The sequence below is a fragment of the Lathamus discolor genome, chromosome 8, assembly GCF_037157495.1.
Source record: "Lathamus discolor isolate bLatDis1 chromosome 8, bLatDis1.hap1, whole genome shotgun sequence".
NCBI classification, from domain to species: Eukaryota; Metazoa; Chordata; class Aves; order Psittaciformes; family Psittacidae; genus Lathamus; species Lathamus discolor.
In genome coordinates this window covers 15,057,331-15,077,283 of record NC_088891.1, presented here as the reverse complement: position 1 = coordinate 15,077,283, position 19,953 = coordinate 15,057,331, and the positions used below count along the sequence as shown (strand labels likewise).

At 35.7% G+C, this 19,953-nt stretch overlaps 1 protein-coding gene across 3 annotated transcripts in view; it reads right to left on the bottom strand.

Annotated features, from left to right (window-relative positions):
• Positions 1-425: 425 nt before the first annotated feature.
• Positions 426-19,953, bottom strand: part of CGNL1 (cingulin like 1) — a 61,537-nt gene continuing 42,009 nt past the window's right edge. For 2 of the 3 annotated variants that reach the window (XM_065688414.1, XM_065688415.1), the window contains exons 11-19: positions 16,614-16,766; positions 15,730-15,900; positions 14,182-14,343; positions 13,285-13,374; positions 6,775-6,858; positions 5,065-5,189; positions 4,475-4,583; positions 3,431-3,594; positions 426-2,799 (exon numbers count right to left, since the gene is read on the bottom strand). In XM_065688414.1, coding sequence (XP_065544486.1) covers positions 2,661-2,799; positions 3,431-3,594; positions 4,475-4,583; positions 5,065-5,189; positions 6,775-6,858; positions 13,285-13,374; positions 14,182-14,343; positions 15,730-15,900; positions 16,614-16,766 — 1,197 coding nt within the window. In that variant the 3' untranslated portion in view covers positions 426-2,660. The remainder of the gene's footprint in view (positions 2,800-3,430; positions 3,595-4,474; positions 4,584-5,064; positions 5,190-6,774; positions 6,859-13,284; positions 13,375-14,181; positions 14,344-15,729; positions 15,901-16,613; positions 16,767-19,953) is intronic. The other variant, XM_065688416.1, reaches the window with a different exon arrangement.

The following is a 19,953-nucleotide window of genomic DNA, read 5'->3' as shown; positions in this document are numbered from 1 at the left end:
TAGAAATATTGGGAACATTTTTCTAAACTAAACCTTGAAATGAGTTTTGATGAAAACCTACCATGAGATGGAGTGAACAAATCAGACATCCTTAAACTATTATCAATGGGGTTTTTGTGGCAATCAAGATCTACACCCTACCCTTATCACAGCTAGCATGTATTGAGAAACTGAACTACCAACTGTTTTGTGAAGGAGCTGAAGTATCTTTTTCAACATCTTAAGATTTTGTTTGATTTTCATCATATTGTTTGAGAACTCCAAAGAGGAAAGGCCAGGGCCAAGTATAAATGAACAAACTAAAGACCAGTTCTTTTTATGAAGACAGAGAGGGGGAGATCTAATAAGCAGGATAACTCCCATTAGGAGTCTGCAAAGCTGCATCTCCCTCTTTCAAACTTGAAGTTCAAATGAGAAAAGGAGTCTTCTAGATATTACACGCGCCACCTGCTTTACTAGTTAGAAAGCAACTATCCAAATAAGAAGAAAATGCAGAAACTTTTTTACAGCATCAGTATTTCCTAGATAATTATTTTCTTGTTATATTTTAAACACATGAATTTTCCATGAGAAATTCAATTGTCAGATTGTGCATATTCAGTCATGCATGTACAAAGCAGAAGTGAAAAACCTGACTGATTAAGTGAATTTTTCTTTTACGGTTTACTGTAACTGGAGGTAGATGTAATATTTAGGGATTTTCTTCTAGTGATTTGAAATAATAGCTGTCTGTGAACATTAGGACAGAGTACTGAGACTGGAATCCATTGTTGAAAGTTAAATCTACATAAACATGCAAATAAAACAACAAAAAATACATCACAGCAGGTTATATGATGATTGTCGGTACAGTATAGTACGGATCTTCTTGGAGGAAAGTCTCTTTCTGCACTGTCAAAACAGTAATGCGAGTACTGCAAAAAAGTATGTATACTACTTGAAAAGATTAAGAGTATTACAACTGCCATTCATATAATTCCTCATGTATCTCAAACCATCAAAATCAAGTTGAAGGGAATTAAAGGGCAAGAGTCCGTAATCTGCTATGCATTAATAGTATTTCTGATCCCACAGGCAGGAATTTCATTTCACATAACTGTATGAAAATGGCTACTGCCATTGTCAGGACTTTTGCCATTACCAAGTCTATCAGCCTCACTTTCAGAGTTGTTAAATTCATCCTTTTTAGTAGACGCCTTTCTGGGAGTAATGGAAGCTCCCAGCAACTTCAGCTTGAATTATTTTTTTTACAATTACATTACACAATTATTTGTTCCATTCAACAAGAAAGTGCTCACTAACCTGTAACTGTGGACAAATACTAATATTCAATTGGACTTAGCTATGGTTTCTTAACAAAATTACACAGTAGTGCCTTTTCCTTAGAATTCTGTACTTGCAAAGTGGCAAAACCAGTCTGGTGTAATGTAAATAGCAAAAAAAGTATTTACAGCAATAAAATTGAAAATGCTTTTGAAATAAAATCTGCAATTCTTTTTTAGTTTCCCTCAAAGTTTGTTGAACAGATGGATCACCTGAAATGCAGATACTTCTGTAAATTGAAATACTAACATATATATGACCACATACTACAATGCATCACAAATAGATGGCCAAGAACAGATTAGAAAGAAAAATCGGATTACATGCTTTGTGTTTCCCTGGTGCAATTTCTTGCAACTGCATAAATTTTGGGGATCAATTAATGAACAGATTTAAGCATGTACTTAATTCAATGACCACAAGTAATTTTACCAGAATAAGTGGGACTCGTTAGAAACTTTAAGATAAGCCTGTCCTGATGCCCTCAAATCAGCAGGCCTATAATGTTCTGCCTCTGGCAGTATGAAGCCCATTTCAGGAAATGAAAGATGCCAAGTAATAACTGACCTCATTCTCACTCTTCCCTACTAAGAACAGAAAGCTTTCCAAACAAAGTTTACAAGAAAGCTCTAGGCAAACCACACTCATCCTTCTAAAGTCCACAGGCAGGATTAACATTTGATTTCTAATATACAGAATACATACAATAAAGCTTACATTGGTTTAAAAATGCAAATGTACTTCTTGGCTCAGGAATTGTGAATCGGCTCTGTAATGCACAAAATTGAATACATTTTCATTTGTTTTCTTTGTAGGTAAAATCCAAATATAGCATTCAGTATAAATTTAAGTACTTTACATATAAACTGATTTATATAACGTTTGAAACTTTACAAAATAGTACTAGTCAATAAAAAGATTAGGCTTAAAATATTTACATTTTATACATAATTTCCCCCTACTTACAATTATTAAATAATCCTTTGTGGTTTCCTTAATTTTAAGGAAAATCTTTTAATAACTACAAACTAATTTTGAATTACTTTCAAATGGCTTTTTACTTGAGCAGAATTTTAGCAAAATCACATTTCCAATGTGAAACATCCCATGTTTTCAGTAACAGTTATGTCTCTGTGTTTTATACCTGTTTCATAATGCAATCCTGTTTTCCATAATAAATAGCAGAGATCTAAGCGAGAAAATGGCACGGTATGGATGGAAACATTATATTCCCAACACTTAAATCCCTGTATGTCATTTGGCTTTTAGAATATCCAAGTTTCTTGATAATTCACGTTATTCTTCCAGTACTTTCAAGGATTCACATCAACACTTATTTAGATTTTAGTATCATCATCTTTTGAAAAGTTATTTCCTGAAGGTACTTCACAGAGACTGTCACCATCCGTACTGATATCATCATCTTCATCATCATCAGAATCAGCCAACACTTTACTTGGTGACTTCTTCAGTCTACTAAAACAAAAATACACATCTTTGCTATTAAAACTGCACATCTACATGCAAAATACTTATGTAAAGTTTAAAACATTGACAGGATTTACGTTTTAAAGGATGCCAAAGAAATTTGTGCTCCAATAGGGGCAGTTTATCATAGACTACATCTTGTATGAAAGAAACATTCAAGAGAATGAAGATCATTATTTTCAAGCACCTCTAAAGTCACAGAGAGTGGAAACTATAAAACTTGCACACCGAGGTGGTTCAAAGATGGCTGAAGAAAACTAACACAAGGTAGCTGTACCTTTCAGTCATCAGCAGGAAATTTTTATTACTACAAATGATAAAAGTGTTGAGTTCAACTACTTTTTTCCATTTTTCATTCCCTGCCTCAATAACTTGATGCAGCATGCACATCTTAGAAAGAAGGTTTGGACAGCTAGAGCACCCTGGAAAGAACTGGAGAACATTTGTAGAGAAAGGAAATGCAGAAGAGTTTCACAGGTCTGTGTCCTAAACTGTCAGCTTATGACAACCTTCAGGTCTATTAGAGGAAGCCTACAGTTTAATGGACTAAAGCGGCAAGAGATCAATCTTGTGAGTGGCAGTGTAATAGATAATTGTAAGGTCTGAGAAGTCATCTTACCTTAATTCCTTTTTTGCAGTGTTAAGCTGTCCTTGCAATTGTTCATTTATGTCTATTTGCTCTTCCAGTTCTCGCTGGAGTTTCTTTTTAGCACTTTCCAGTCTGTCTATTTCTTCTTCAGCTTCTTCAACCTGACGTTTCATTGCTTTCAAACGCAAACTCAACTGAAATATTTACATGTCAGCTGATTAGAAGACTATTTTAATAAAGGAATTTTATTCTTCCAGCATCTATGAGAGGGAGAATAAAGACACAACTTTGCCAGTGTAGTGACACTGTAATCCCATGCTTCAGAATTATTCAAAAGCCAGCTTTAGACTTTGTGAATAGTGATGGGATACAGTTTTTTATGAAGGAAAAAACACCAACAAGCAAACATACCTTCAGTAGAGTAAAACAATATTATGCAATAGCAAGAGCTGGTTCTCAGTAAGGGAAGACTGGAGCTATTAGTATGTCAAAGCTAAGCAACTTTACCTGACAGATACTCTAAAATGTCTCAAAAACTCAGGATTTGAAAGGATTGTTCTCTTAAAAGATGTCTGCAATTGAAACATATTTCATTCTCTAGGCAGACTATTAACTATTTGACTCACATACTGAAACAAACCACGTTTTAAGCAAGGAATCAACAAAGACCACAGGAATGGTAGAGCACATTGCTATTCGAGTATCAACGTATGCTTTACACTTACAGCTTGTATTTAACCATAGGAAACCAGAATATATTGTTAGTGTAAATATTTATAGCATCATATGTTGGTGTATATATTTATAGGATCATATACTGTCTGTTATTGGCTTTATTTCTTTAATTATAGCATTGCTTCTGTAAGTGCCTTATTTTTATAATTTTAGAAATGAGTAATGATTTAGTACTAGACAAACTAACATGGTGACAATAAGAACTATGAATCTCACTAAATGGATGTTCATAAACAAACTTATCAGCATCTACCTATATTAGTCTCATGTGTTTTTTATATGATGATTTATGCTAGTAGAATTAGTATCAAATATTTGCATATTAGTCTTTCCCTCTACCTGGTCCTTTTGATCAGTCAGTGAGAGATGTTCATCATCTACTTGCAACATTAACTCCTTCACTTTTCTCTCAAGTCTGCGGTTACTTAGTTGGAAATTAGCTCTATCCCTAAAAACAAAACAAATAGAAGACAGGCTTATTAAAAAAAGGAACCAAAATACTTCCAGTCCTGCTGACATAAATCTTTACCAACTTTGTAAGACTCAAATAAACACTAATGGCCCCTGCTCTGATTTACTGATTCCATGTAACACATTAAGAAATTTGTTCACAAGCATGAACCACTAAGGGGAATGTGGAAATGTTAAACTATAGTTTGTATTTCTAAGCCTCTTACTTGATATTAGACATTGATAATATAATAAGGTATGGAACCATGTTCGCACTGTGCTCAGTTTTAAATTTACAAGGGAACATCTAGTGTTCTTTCAGTCAAAAAGAAATTTTGCAATACTTGTATGAAACAATAACCATTTTAATTGCTTGCTTGTTGGAAAAAAGTTAATTGTATTAGAGACTTAATATTAGTAAGAAGCCATATTAACAAACATAAACACGCATATTTTCATCTTAATATAATTAGTTTCACCTCTCTTCATTTTCAAGTCGTTCTTCTAGCTCTGTGATCCTTGCTTCCATTTGAGCAACAAGTCCCTCTTTACTGGATCGGTAAGAACCCTCCAGGTGAAGGATTCGGCTCTTCAAGTCTTTGTTCTATAGTTGGAACATACTTGATTACTACATATATGCTGATATTAACAAATATCACCTTAAAACAAACTAAATTTATCCAGGCAAGCATAAAGTGACCAGTATATTTTTAAGTTAGGAAATATGAAAAAAAAAAAACCCAAACCCAAGTCAGTGAGATTTTTAATGCTACTTTTACCACATAGTTTGAAAAACTCTGCAAGCTTCATGATTTGTAAAAGCACACTTTTTGCCCAGATTTACACTTTAGTTTTTATGAGGCCAGATAATTTTATTTTTTAATGGTGACCTGATGATTAAATAAAATTATAAGTAAATAAATAAACAAATAAATAAAGCGTTCCATGAATCCTTACATATTCTCTGTTACACAGCTTCAAACCATGATCTCAGATCTCAAAACTAAAAAACCTATGACAGAAAACTCAGATCCAAAATATAAAGATGTACATGCAGGCAGCATTCCTTTTTCTTCAAACAATTAAGATGGGATTAATTTCACGTCATTTAAAGCATCAAATCAGGTGCTTGGTAGAAACACGTTCTCTAAAATCCCATTACAGTCTGGTTTATGTTCTTGGGACTGACAGTAATGCTATCATTTGCTAAGACAGCTTTCTTCCGGATCTCAGCTAAGGGCTATGGTAATAACCTTGCTTTCAAAGAGCAGTGAGCTGCAGGACAAAATACTGCAAAAACCTAGAAAGTATTTTTAACATACTTTCCGTCACAGATATTTACACGAGTCACATTCCTCCCCAGACAACAGAGAGTAAAGTTCTCTGTCAAATTTGTGTCTCTTCTTTCAGTGGCATGCTGTTTTTCACTTTTTCACTGTTTGCTTCTACAGAAGAAAATACTCGAAAATCACAACTACTTGAAATTATGATCTACCTTCAACACCATTCCTGAAATATTATTAAAATTGTAAAGAACAGCTCCTCAAAAAGCGGTCAAAGGATTTATGGCTAAACTGGACAGCCATGTCTGCAATGTGCTATAGTCTTTTCTGTATATGTGCCTTTTTAAAATTTCTATATTGATATCCCAGTTTTATTTAAAAAAAAGCATACCATATCAACTGTCACATTTCTTACATTTAATGTCTTTGATCCTCAAATGTATAGACAGGATTTGGTGCTACAGAGATGCCTGCTTTTACCACAACAAAAATGTCTTACTATATTATATGAAACATACGTATGCATAGAATCATAGACTGGTTTTGGTTGGAAGGGACCGTAAAGACCACCTAGCTCCAGCCAACCTGCATAGTGCAAATGTTTAGTACATAAAATATATAAACTGTGACACACCTCAAACTGAAAGAGCGGGTACAGGAAGAAAAGAAAAAAACCTAAGATTAGACTTAATTCAATATTTTAGTATTTTCTTTTGAGAATCAGTAGTAAGATGCGTGTTTTTTAATCTATTCTTACCAAAACATACTTCCAGCAGCACACTGTGGTGAGATAATGACAGCTACTAAATGTATTCCTTAAATGTTTACTTGAATGACTTAATGAAGGCAGATACCCACCCTGTCATCTTGCCAGTGAGATGACATGACAGCCATAATTATAATTACCTGTCTTTCCAATGAAATTTTGTCACACTCCAAATCTTGCTTTATAGCTCTTTCCTGAAGCAGCTCTGTCCTCATTTGTTCAATCTATTATAGAAAGAAGACAGAAATTTTAAATATTTAATTTACATTTATCTATATGGTGCTATGTGTATATATATACACCAATACATAAAGTACATATACCTATGCAATGAGAAAAAATTTGCTCTTTCTTAGAACTCAAGACATTTGCATGATTTCCGCTGAAGATTACTATTAGAATCTTGAAAAGAAAATAATTTTTAAAAAGCCACTTTGGGAAGCCCATGTTATTCCTAGTGCTTACTCTCGGTATTTTCCAGCCGCACTGGGTATTGTTGATGTTCAGTATATATATATTCTATAGCAGGGAACTGAACTCTAACGTGTTGCATGAGACATCATGTGGCAGGTAACTGTGTTTTGGAACATCATAACAGTCTTCAAACACCTTCTACAGTTGTTTTCTTCATTCTTAAGTCTGAAGTTCTGAAATGGCATCTTACCTTTAAGCTGCTGACCTCTACTTTAGAGGTTTACTTTATTAAACACAAACTGGTACTACAGAGAAGTGCCTACAACTCAGTGAGACACTTTACAGACAATTACGGTTTTCTGTGTCTGTGAGAATACTAAAACCTCTTTTTCAAGAGACTGATTGCTCCCCTCCTCGAGTTACTTTTCTGTCTTTCATACCAGGACAGCATCAACATCTGGATTTGGGGAGGGGGTTGTTCTTTCTTTCGTTAAAACACAACTTTTGCTATAGATTCTGTAAATATTTCAGGTGCGTATTCAATAACCAAAAGGTAAGTATATTCTCCACACGTAAGATGTTAAAAAAACTACCTCATCAATACAGAATTTAGATAAGAATACAAAATTAGTTTGGTTTAACTTTCTGTTGGACTTGACTGGGAAAAAAGATTCTGAGGACCAAAGAGAAACTCTAAACTGCCTAACAGCTGCTAATGAAATTTCAGAGCTAAAGGAAAAAAGTTTGTAGTGTCCAAATACTTTTCTTCCCTCTCATTCCTGCTGAGACTGCCCTCAAGTATTTACAAATGCCTTTGCAGGCACAGCAAATGTTACCACAGCATTTGTGCTATTCCCTGCACAATGTTTACTATGATTAATGTCACCTGGGGAACACAGGGAACATGCCAATTACTGTATCTCCAAGAAGACTGACAAATGTTTCAGTGGCCACACTATTCTTTCCTGCTTTATGACAGTTACATATTAACTTGCATATACCCACCACCACAGTTAAGCAGCTTTAAGTTACAGATTTATCTCACTAAAGGTCGTTTAAAAGCCATTAGGAATTCTTGCATAGAAAAATCCAAAAGCAATGCTAAGAATGTGAAGGTCAAACAAGTGAAGCACATGAAATTTTACCTTAGGGTTTTGGGTTTTTTTTTAACCACATTATAATATTAAAAGATGCCTGTTTAGTTAATCACATGTTTAAAAGAAGTCATTACACTGTGTCTGTAGCTTTGGAATGAATATATGAATACAAACAATGGTAGCAATACATGCAGTTGCATATCCTATGTCACAGTACAGTTTCAGAACACTAGAAGGCATTCCTGAAAACTAAGGTCATAACAGTCACTGGACTACAAATATTAGCATGTGGCTGTGTTCTCAACAGCTGGGCAATTTCCTAAAAGCTCTCGTATAGAAGCCTAATGATGATAATAATAATAATATACATTATATAGTATAAGATTTTACATATTAGAAGTTTTATGTATACAAATTAGAATCACACGTCCACAGTAACTGCATTTGTTCATGAAATACATGAAAAATATTACAATGTGAAGGATTACATAGAACGTTACACTGTAATTGCTTTAGCCATGAAGACAGAGACAGAAAAAAAAAAAGGCAAAATTCATAGTAAAATGAATGACTAATTAAAAATATAACTGTTAAGAAAGGGGGTTTGTTTTATGTAGGATCTTGTTTAATGGACCGCTGTAAAGTTCTGCTGTGCTCAAAGGCTGTGGAAAATTTGTGCAACCTTCTCAAGATCTCAAATTAAGGAATTATTTAGAGGACAATTATTATATTTGCAAGATAACTGCTACTGTTGTTGGACACTTCAGGGTAAAAGCAACCTCACGGAAAAACAGTGTGGGAGAGGACAAAGTACTGATTAGCACCAGAAAGCTATGCGCTAATATATAGAAGAGCTTGTAAAAAGAGAAGAGCAGCAGCACACATTTCTTGTATGGGGGAGGTGGAAATTGTTTTCACTTATCTCTTTGCACCTTTCATTAGTAAACAAATAATTAGCACACACAAAGGAAAAAAGCAGTTGACTGCCAAAATGTGCTCAAACTTTTCACTTATTTCACAGCAGTTAGGATAGGCTCTGGAGCTTTGGGCTTCATATTCTACCTTTCCCAGATCTAATATATTCTAATTATGTTAGAAGAATAAACTTTTTCTGCAGCTTAAGGCAACAGTTATCACAGCTGGACTTGAAGAATGCTAACAACAAAGTCTTAAGAAAAGCAATAGTATCAGATTTTACAAGGCTTTATTAGATGTAACAGCATTTTGTGCCAGCTTTAGGATTAGAAGCAACTGTTGAGTTCATTATTAGTGAAAACAATTTGATTTCTAGTAATATTGTAGGTATTATCACCATTGTTTACCATCTCACACTAGGGTCACAGCTTATGTTTCTTGTTAATACCAAGTAAGGAAATGTAAAACTTATATATATGACTATATATATTTATCTAGACATACATACACAGTTCTCGTCAAAACCCCCCAACATTTAACAAACAAAAAAACTAAAGCCAAATAAACCCCCTTTGATCCTTCATAACAGAAAAGCAACCTTCACATTTTCATTTGTTTGCTTCCCACAGCTGGTGCCAGCTAGAGCAGGTATACAGCTATCCATTGGGAATGTTTTACCAAAAGAAAATGAATGATGCAATGCAATTTTATCATTCAGTATTTATTCTAAAGTTGTCATGGAAACTAACTAGTCCATTTTTCACACTTACTGAAGTCAATAGACCCACGTTTGCATTTTCACAGAATACAAGAATTGATGAGGGTATCGAGTATTTTTCATTTTTGTTTGCAAAACCAAAATGGCAAGAGGTGCTTCATCTCACTTGTTTGTAGGGGGAAAAAAGCCATCATGTACTAACATGTGCCCTGTTCCTGCTCCCTTCAGGCTCAAAGGGCAGCTGAGCACTCCAGCTTTCTATGTGTGTGTGATTGTTGACCATTTTGCTCTTGCCAGAGCTGCTAATACCTTATCATTTAAAACCTAATAGGATACAATTCATCCTGGCTCCCAGATTTTTTTACTGTTTCCAGTTTTTTGTGGTACTTCTCAAGAATGAAGTAGGGAAGATGAGAACAGTGTCTCATACAGCCATTTCCAGATTCCAGGGTTTTTAAATTAAAAAAGGCCAACATTTCATGGTAAATGAAATGTGAACTACCAACCTTGCCAATGTTTATTCCAACATTTAGCTGTATGTAAAAAAGAACCAGTTGTTTCAAGTTGGTTTTACTAGAAATTTAAGTATTATCATTCATTATCAGTATATTAAAGTAACATGAAATAATTAAAAAAACAAAATCCAACATAACACATTTACAGAAATACAGATATTACCAAAACAAATCCACTGTAATTTCTCATGTCATTATAAATGCTTAGCAGACCCTGAAATACTCTTTTGTAATTTGACTACTTAGTCATTCTGGCATAAAATCAAAACAAAGCAACCTTTGTAACTCATGTGTGAAATGAGAAACTCCAGACCTCAAAATAAACACGCCTTTTACCCATTATGTAACATTTTGGTCACCCATCTGCGTTTTAGGTTTCCATTCTGTTAGCAAATTAACTTACTATAGAACCCACAAGTGCAGCTATGACTGAGGTTCTTTTATCCTAGGTTTAAAACACAGGTACAGATTCCAGTATTAAAGGCTTCCTGATTTAACCATGACCCCACACTATTATGGGTCCTTTACATTCTAATTCACCCAGACTCACAGAGTCTGCACAATATCAATGTAATAAAAGCAAAAAGACTATACTGCAATCAAATAGAATCTCAGCAACCTGGGTCTCAACAAAGTAGTGTTTCAAGGATGCAGGAAAGAAAGCTGAGCTCTCACTCATTTTAAATCTCTCCAGCTGTCTTAGTTGGATATACAATTTCATTGAAAAGGCATAGAAACTGATTTTACTTTCTGTTCTCCCTCTGAAATTAAAGCTACTCCAAAGAATGTCTGCAATTCTTTTTTTCTGGAGAAAGAGAGAGAAATGAAACAATCTTAGTGCAAACTGCCTCCAGGTAATGAGGTATAGCCCTTAATGTAAACCTACAGTAGTAGATACATGCTGGTTTTGGCTGGGATAGAGTTACTTTTCTTCATAGTAACTGGTATGGGGCTCTGTTCCGGAACTGTGCTGGAAGCAGTGTTGATAACGCAAGGATGTTTTAGTTATTGTTGAGCAGTGCTTACACAGTGTCAAGGCTTCTTCTGCTCCTCACTCCACCAGTGAGTAGTCTGGGGGTGCACAAGAAGCTAGGAGGAGACACAGCCAGGACAACTGGTGCTGGCTGACCCAAGGGATATCCCATACCATAAGGCATCATGCTCACCATACAAAGCTGGGAGAAAAAGGAATGGGGGGATGATGTTCCGAGTGATGTTTCGCTGCTTCCAAGTGTCTCACCATTAGGTGTGCTGGAGCCCAGCTTTCCTGAAGACGGCTGAACACCTATCTGCCTGCCCAGGGGAAGTGGTGAATGAATTCCTTATTTTGCTTTGCTTGTGTGCACAGCTTTTGCTTTACCTGTTAAATTGTCTTTATCTCAACCCATGAGTTTTCTCATTTCTACTGTTCTGATTCTCTCCCCCATCCCAATGCAGGGGGAATGAGCAAGTGGCTTGTGTGGCGCTTAACTGCTAGCTGGGGTTAAACCATGACAACACGCTGTAATGAGGTATACACTAGTTTTCTATCTTTCAGAAAGTAAAACTAAGGGAAGGAACGTTGTCTAGACAGTGATATTCCAAGACAGCCACATCACCATATTTGTTTCCACTGACTATTGAAAACCTTCCATAACACTGACTACTTGACCATGGATGCTCCGGTTACTTTTTCAGTCATCAGGCACTATTCTCTACTTTTCTGGTTTATTGTAAGTTTTTGTCACAGGACCTATAATTTTCTATGTCACTTACTTCAGCCCTCTTTCTTCAGAAAAATGAACTCCTAATTCTCTTAAGACTTGATTTCCAGCTTAATGGTCCCATTTCCATTAGCCCACTCCACTTTCCCACACCTGCGTATTCACTGGCCTTACTGAAGGCAGAGGCAAAATACTCACTTATTTGAAGAGGCATACCTGGCTTACTTTTTATCTTTCTTGATACACCTCATCATACAGTTTCCACAACTTCTTTTTCCTACTTACACAGCCAAGAACCTTTTTGTTACTTGCTTGAATTATAGAATCATAGAATAGTTAGGGTTGGAAAGAACCTTAAGATCATCTAGTTCCAAGCCTCCTGCCATGGGCAGGGACACCTCCCACCAACCCATGTCACCCAAGGCTCTGTCCAGCCTGGCCTTGAACACCACCAGAGATGGAGCATTCACAACCTCCCTGGGCAACCCATTCCAGTGCCTCATCAGAATTTCTTCCTTATATCCAATCTAAGCTTCCCCTGTTTAAGTTTTAACCCATTATGTCTCATGTAGCTTGGCAAATCTCACTTTATCTTTACATTTTCTGCCCCATGAGACACAATCTTGCTATTAAATCCTTCTTCCCTTCTTTCTGGGCTATATACCCATACAACACTTCTGGAACTAATGACTGATGTTTTTGTGTGGAAAACACTTTCCAACTGTCTCATATTTGATATACCTTAATCAAATTTTATACTTGTAATGAAAACAAAGCTTCTTCTCTGATGAAACTGGTCAGCACCTTCAGTTTGGCTGACTTCACAAATTAATTCCACAGTTTCCTATGTGGCTCCTTCTTTGAAATCAAGACTCTATTAATGGTGGCCTACTTTTCAGGAAGCTAAAAAATTGTGATCTTTCAACCTAAAATACTTTCTACAACAGGCTTTCTCTGCTAGCCTCAGCACCTAGAACCAAACCTAATATAGCATCATCACTGCACGCATCAGTCATTACTTGACAAAGCTCACTGCATTAAGAATGATACTGGACTTCAGCCTTTATATGCCATGTGTGAGTTTTCCAGTTAGGAAAACAGGAAAAAAAATGGTCTGTGATGACATGGAGGAGCTTGTGAACCTTCTTTTTTTAGATTTACATACTCTGCTTAAGTACAGTATATAAAACCTATTGCTCATCATTATTCAGTCAATCAATATTGTTTGTAATCCTAATAGGACTTTTTCTTCATCATTATACACCAGTTGGAAAACTTGTTGAAGTACCTGTTCTCTGCATCTACTAATCCTCTCGGACAACAAATCCGAATTAGTTTTTTCTTCATCAAGCTCCAGTTCCAGGTGAGATAACTTGTCCTAAGTGGAACAAAGAAAAGTAATTCCAACATACTACTTTCCCATTCCTCTTCAGATTACTACTAGGGCATTCTTCCTTATGCTTCAAGGACTCAAACTGTCTGGAAGACTATGCTTGAAAAGTGAAAAGTGTCTGAAAACATACAGACTCTAGGAAAAAGAGATTACAGGTAGATAAGTTTTTAAAGGGAATTGTGTGATGGAAATAAAATAGAAGTTTCATTTCCTTTTTTAATCACTCCCACCAATCTCCAGAAAGTAACAGCAATTCTGTAACGATTCTAGAGACTGTTCTTAGAATGTTTGTTATATTATACAGTTGGATGACAAATCTCTTTTCATATGAGTATATGAGTACAATGGTATAAAAATACTTGTTTATGAAAGTCAAAAGACAGCTTAGTTGAACTAAACAGTTATGAAGCTAACCCTGCAACAGCATAGTTAGAATAACACTGTTATTTAGGATCCAGAAATGGATTTATATTAGATGCTACATAGAACTTACACATCTAAATTATTTTGATGTTCTGAGTGATAGGCCTATGAACAAAAATAATATAATTCTGCAGAAGAAATTAATTAAAATGAAAGCTAATTAGAACAATGAAAGAACAATTGCAATTTATAACACATCACGCTACAATAGATACGCTAACAAATTATCAGGATAACCCCTGCAGTATTACTACATGGACTTTCAACAGCATCCACTTATTTTGTTTCTTCCTTGCAGAATCCATGTGAAACACCAAAATTATTTTAACCAGTTCTAATAAGCAAGCAACCCTGAAAAATGCCTTTTACCTCCATTAGTTTGATTTGCCTTGCCCGATCATCTTTTAAGTGGGTTTTGGCTTCCAGTTCATACTCCAAGCTTTTCACAGTCTGTTCTAGCAACTGAGTTTTTGTTATTGCCTCATCCTGGGCTCTCTGGTGGTCCCTCAAGTTTTCTTCCATAAGACGCATCTGAAACAATAAGATGGTAACACACTTTAAACTGTACTTTCTATAAATTAATTATGTCAGTAAAGGGGACTGACTACAAACATGACAGATGTTACAGGAATTGCACTGAGCTATATGCTTTTCACAGTGATTTTTGTTTTATCCACAAGATGGCACCAAGAAAATAAACTTGGATTAAATACCATATCTAAAGAGATACTTCACACTACAGGTTTTACAGTGACATTCTTTATTTATTACAGCAAGCCAAAATTTTCACAACTTTTTAAATGGTTCTATCTTTTGAACTTTCACAATATTATTCCTTTAATTTTCAGACTGCCACTACTTTAGCTTTTGAATAATTATGTAGTTTATGTGTTTGAGGCACTTCAATGACAGCATTTTGCCAATGACATAACTGCTAACAGAACAGTTTGGTTCGGAAGGAACCTTAAAGATCATCTAGTTCTAACCCCCTGCCATGGGCAGGGACACCTTCCACTAGATCAGGTTGCTCAAAGTCCCGTCCAACCTGGCCTTGAATACTTCCAGGGATCAACATCAATATCTCTGGGCAACCTGTGCCAGCACCTCACCACCCCCACAGTAAAGAACTTTTTCCTAATGTTTAGATAGATATTTTGATAAATCCACCCTCCTTTAGTTTAAAGCCATTCTCCAAGTCTGTTAAGAGGTCAGGGTAACACAAGAGAAGTTCTGAACTTGAAAAATCAAACTATTAAAAGAGTCTACATAAAGAAAACCTCTGTGACCAGTGTACTCTCATAGCCTTTCCAATGGCAGAACAAGTATATGTAGATCTTTAAAAGACTGGATTGCCTTTGCAGTAAAATTTACATGCTGAGGTAGACACTTCAAGACTGTGGTTGATTCTTAGCTGCACAGACACCTTTGTCATTTAAAACTGCAACTCAGTTCATACAAAGGAAGAGTAGAATATATGTCAGCTCCTTCAGAGCCAGAATTTGATTTTTTCCTGAGTGGGTGGGGTGTTTGTTTTTTTGTTTTCTAAATAACTGCTGTGGGTTGGTGGTTTTTTTCTAATTCACGAATATTTTCACATTCTCAATTCTTTCAGTAGCAGACATTAAAAAAGCATTAACAGAGCAGCAGATCATCAATGGAATTCTTGTCATATCACTTAAAATACATTTATCAAATACTGCATTTATCTGTCATAAACAGGAAACCCTATTTCCCTGGTAGAAGATATATGTTGATCATCATCATGAAGAATTAAAGTCAAAAGCATGATGATTAAGATCAGTCTCTTATGATGGAGTACACCAAAGCATTATAGCAAACATTCATTGTCTTGAAAATTATCTTAGGTGAATTCTAGGCCAAAGGTTAGAATTTGTCACTGAACACAGAAGTCATTACCTCATCTTGCATTCTCATAGTTGCCAGGCGTGACTTTTCTACCTCAAGGTTTTTCTCTTTCAATTGTCTCTGCACATCTGCAAGTTCTCTACGATTTTTCTCCTTGTATTCATCAAGCTGGTTCTGAAGCTCTAGAGTTGACGTTCTCGAGAGCTCTACCATTTCAGACATCTGGGAAAAAAAGTACATTTTTGTTTCCTAAGTTAGAGCTGCAAAAGGTTCTATCATACTTCATATACTGAAAAGTTTTTGTCTCCAGCTTTGATATTCAGCTCAGTATTTTCAACTAGTAAATTTATCAAACTCGATCCCAAAGAAATGAATTTCTATGCAGAAGTGTGAATACACAAAACAGTAAGGTTTTTGTTTCTAATGGTACGTGTGGCAAAACTATTGTCTTGTCTGTCAGTTCTTCCACCTGACTGATGTAATGAATTGCACAGTCACACTTCACTGTATCAATATTAAGTTGCATGGTTTATACACAGATGACAAAAGAAGTCTAATGCAATAGTGTTTTGCGAACCAGCTGTAAAAGCCCGGAATATTGTTTTAGCATACACTAGAACTGAACTCAAATCTGGGATCCTGTTTAAACAAAACAAAGCTGGTTTATAACAGTATTCTGAGATAGTGGTGTTCCAACCACTGTTCCAGTCCTAGAAGCTTTTACTGATAGTCTCTAGGATAAGGAGACTAAAAGTAAAGTTTGCATTTCACTTTCTTCTACACATAAAAAAAAAACCCAAACCCAACCAAAACCAAAAACAGAGCACCAAAAAAAGCAAAGAAAACCACCACAAAAAATCGAGAATTTGGCGGCTCCTTTGCTTCCATCCGTGAAACAATCAGATTCCTGCTGCCTCTTTGGAGTGAACTCATACCTCCTCTTGTAACTTTTCAACAGTCTTGTTCAGTAGCCGTTGTTCATTTTCCATTTCATTTGTTATCTGCTTTAGCTGTTCCTTCTGGTGAGTTTCATCTTTTAACTGCTGAGTTAACTGTTGCCGTTCCTGAGAAATACAACTGATGTTCTCCTGCAGTGGATGAAAAAGTAAACAAACAAATAAATACACATACATATATGATGACATGTAGACTCTCTTTTCTAATGTCTTAAAGGAATGTTATATAACACTCTCCATGCAACAGCTGCTGTAACATTAAGACAATCTTAAATAATGAAAAAAGTTTACGGAGTTACAGTTTGCTAGCCAGCACAGGACAAACATCACTTTAGCAAAGCAGCGCTCTGTCCTTCCTATAAATTCCTAAAACACTGCTCTAACATTTACAGCACCATATGTAGAACCTTTTCATGATTCTTCTACATGCAAAGCATATATTTAGCTTTTACATTTTCCTATATGATCCCTTTAACACTCCCTTGGAAATTTTTTCCTCAGGTAAAAAAAAAAAATTAAGTAAAATACAAATCTGTTTCTACAATGAATGAGCAATAACTAGTGGGGACTTTTTTTCCTGTTGCTGTACTTCTATAGCACCCAGAAGCCCTAATCAAGACGGTGTTCCATTGTGACAGACACTGTGCAAACAGACCTTTGCGGCTCTTAGCACAGAAATCCTCTTCCTGAAAGAACCTTTGCCATTAATATCCAAACCAGACCTTCATTATCTGTATTAAATTTCAAATGAAGTGCAGGGCTATGCTGTATGCTCATCTAACAGGAGCTCCAAATGCATCTGCTACCGCACTGAGGATGCTTAAGAATGTAACACCCTCCAGCTTCTAAATACTGTCCGTCAGCAGAATAACTGACTGTCACTGGTTCATTCCAGTACAAGAAAAGCAGGTTTGCAGGTTATGGTCCATCTGCATGTTGTGACTCTAACCTCTTCCTTCTCCCTCCATAATAAAACACCTTAATGGCCCAACACCAGAAGACTTGAAAAAAAAAAGGTGTTTTTTTTATGACGCCTGAAAGGCGCCGTTAAATTGATTGAAACCAGATTATGAAAAATTTAAATTGTTCCAACAGAAAAATGTAAATAACAAAAATCACCATAAATTGTAAAAAGCATTCCAAAACATTGTTTTACATTTTAAAATTGGACATTTAAAGTTTTGTTAAATATCTAATACCTAGGATGCTTACTTTATCACACTTCAAAAGATGTTAAATGTGAAAACACAGAAAGTATTTCTCTAGGCAACATAGATCAGAATCTCAAAAAAGAATTAATTTGAGAGAAAAGAAAGAACATTGTCAAATACTAGAAGTTTGAGATTTCTTTCGATTCACTGTCTTTCACATTCCTATACAACCCATCAACAAAAGACATCTCTGATACGAACAGGAGTTACGCTGGATGCCTAAGAAGCACATACATAACCCTAAAACACGCTGGGGGCTAATAGATGCTGTTTTGCAAAGCTTAATTCTACACCAGAACTGGTTTAGCTGACACCAACGGATTTTAAGAACCTTGAAAAGGTTCGACTTTAGCACTTCAGTTCTAAAAGCCGCTGAAATCTTGGGACCCTGCTGATGTGCCATATTTTGAGCAGGTCATAAAAACCTCATGTGCACCTCCTTCCCTTCACTGATCATTTAACTTTACTGTTTGTTTACACATCCTTGAGAAACAAACTGTGCAGACACAGATGAGTGAAGTACATTGTGGCAGAATAATGGTGCCAGCAGGATGCTATGTTCTGCATTTCCAGTGTGCTGGAAAGGGAAGTAAACATCAGAGCAAATCTGGTCACTCTCTACTTCACAGTTATCAACACCAAAAAGCCCCAACAAACCAAAAAGAAACCAAAAAAAACCCCAACCCAAATCACCTAATATGAGAAGAAATTTCACCTACTAACTAGGGCAATTGCTAAAGTTATAATAGGTATGAATACTTGTAGAAAATATTATTACGTTAACAAATGTAAATAGAAAGCAGTATTTAAAGAAAGTAATACTAGGGGGCTTGACGCAGGCAGTTTATCACCTAAATTTTCATCAGGTCATGCCAACTTATGCTTGATTTTCAGATAAGCGGCAGACTAAAATGCCCAAGATTGAAATTTAGCTTTTCCTCCTTTGAGTTATATTCTGGCATCCTGAAAAGAAAACTCTGTACTTTTCTTATACTGCATCTGCCCATTTTCAATCACCGTATTTTTACTATTTGTTACAAAGAAGGATGACAAAGTAAATACTAAGTACATCACTAAAATTTAGAAAGTTGTGGAGTTGTAATCATCATTATTTTTACAGAAAATACAATTCCTAGGTAACTGATCTGTTCCAAGAAGAAATTTCCATTTTGCCAAGTTTGATTTTAGTTAGTTCAACAATAAACTGACAGTGGCACTACTACTTCAGAGTACGAGAATTGAAGCTCAGGTGCCTCACACTCTCATTCCCCCCATCTGTTAAAATCTCGCATGCCCACATCCCTCTTGTGATGCAGCAGTAGCTGTTGAGCCATCTGATGTGCCACGAAAATCAGAGGGCTAAGAATCACAGGAAATTTCCTAGGCCAAGGAAGTGGCCTATCACTTGGAAGTTCCTAGCACTTTCCAACCTCCCTTTCTGATAGATCACAATTATTAGTGACTGAAGAAAGCAAAGATTTCTCTGGCATAAACTGCCAGACTGAAAAAAAGAATTAACAGCAGTGTTATTTCTTAGCAAACCAGTTAGTTTTTAATGCACAGCCACTGTCTGTGGAAAAGTGCAGAATAGCTGATTGTTCTCCGGGCTTGATGAATTCAACTTGGCTGGAAACTGTGGTTTTCTTACCCCATCATTCTGCATAATTTCCTTCTCAAAATCTATTTAATATGATTTAATACAGGTCATACTATGATCTGTATTATTTTTCCAGTAACTATGTCATAGAATCATTTATTCTTCAAATAGTGAAAATACCACTGAAGAATAACAATGTCCTTGTTGTTTGCTAAAATGTAGCCAGCAGAAAACTGGATAACATAGGTACATGGTAAAAATATTCTTCATGAAAACTGAGCATTGCAACAGCAATTATCTTTATTTTCAGAAAAACCCTGTATTACAACAGATACTACTTCATTCTCCAATATTATTCAGGGGAAGCAAGATGTTTCTCATCAACAATCATTTTTCTTGGGCATAAAAATTAGGATATGATATTTCTCTTTTCTAGATTAACTGGAAAAGGAGAAAAATACCAATAAAAACTAGCATGCTAGCATGCCTAGCTTAACACTAATACTCGAGA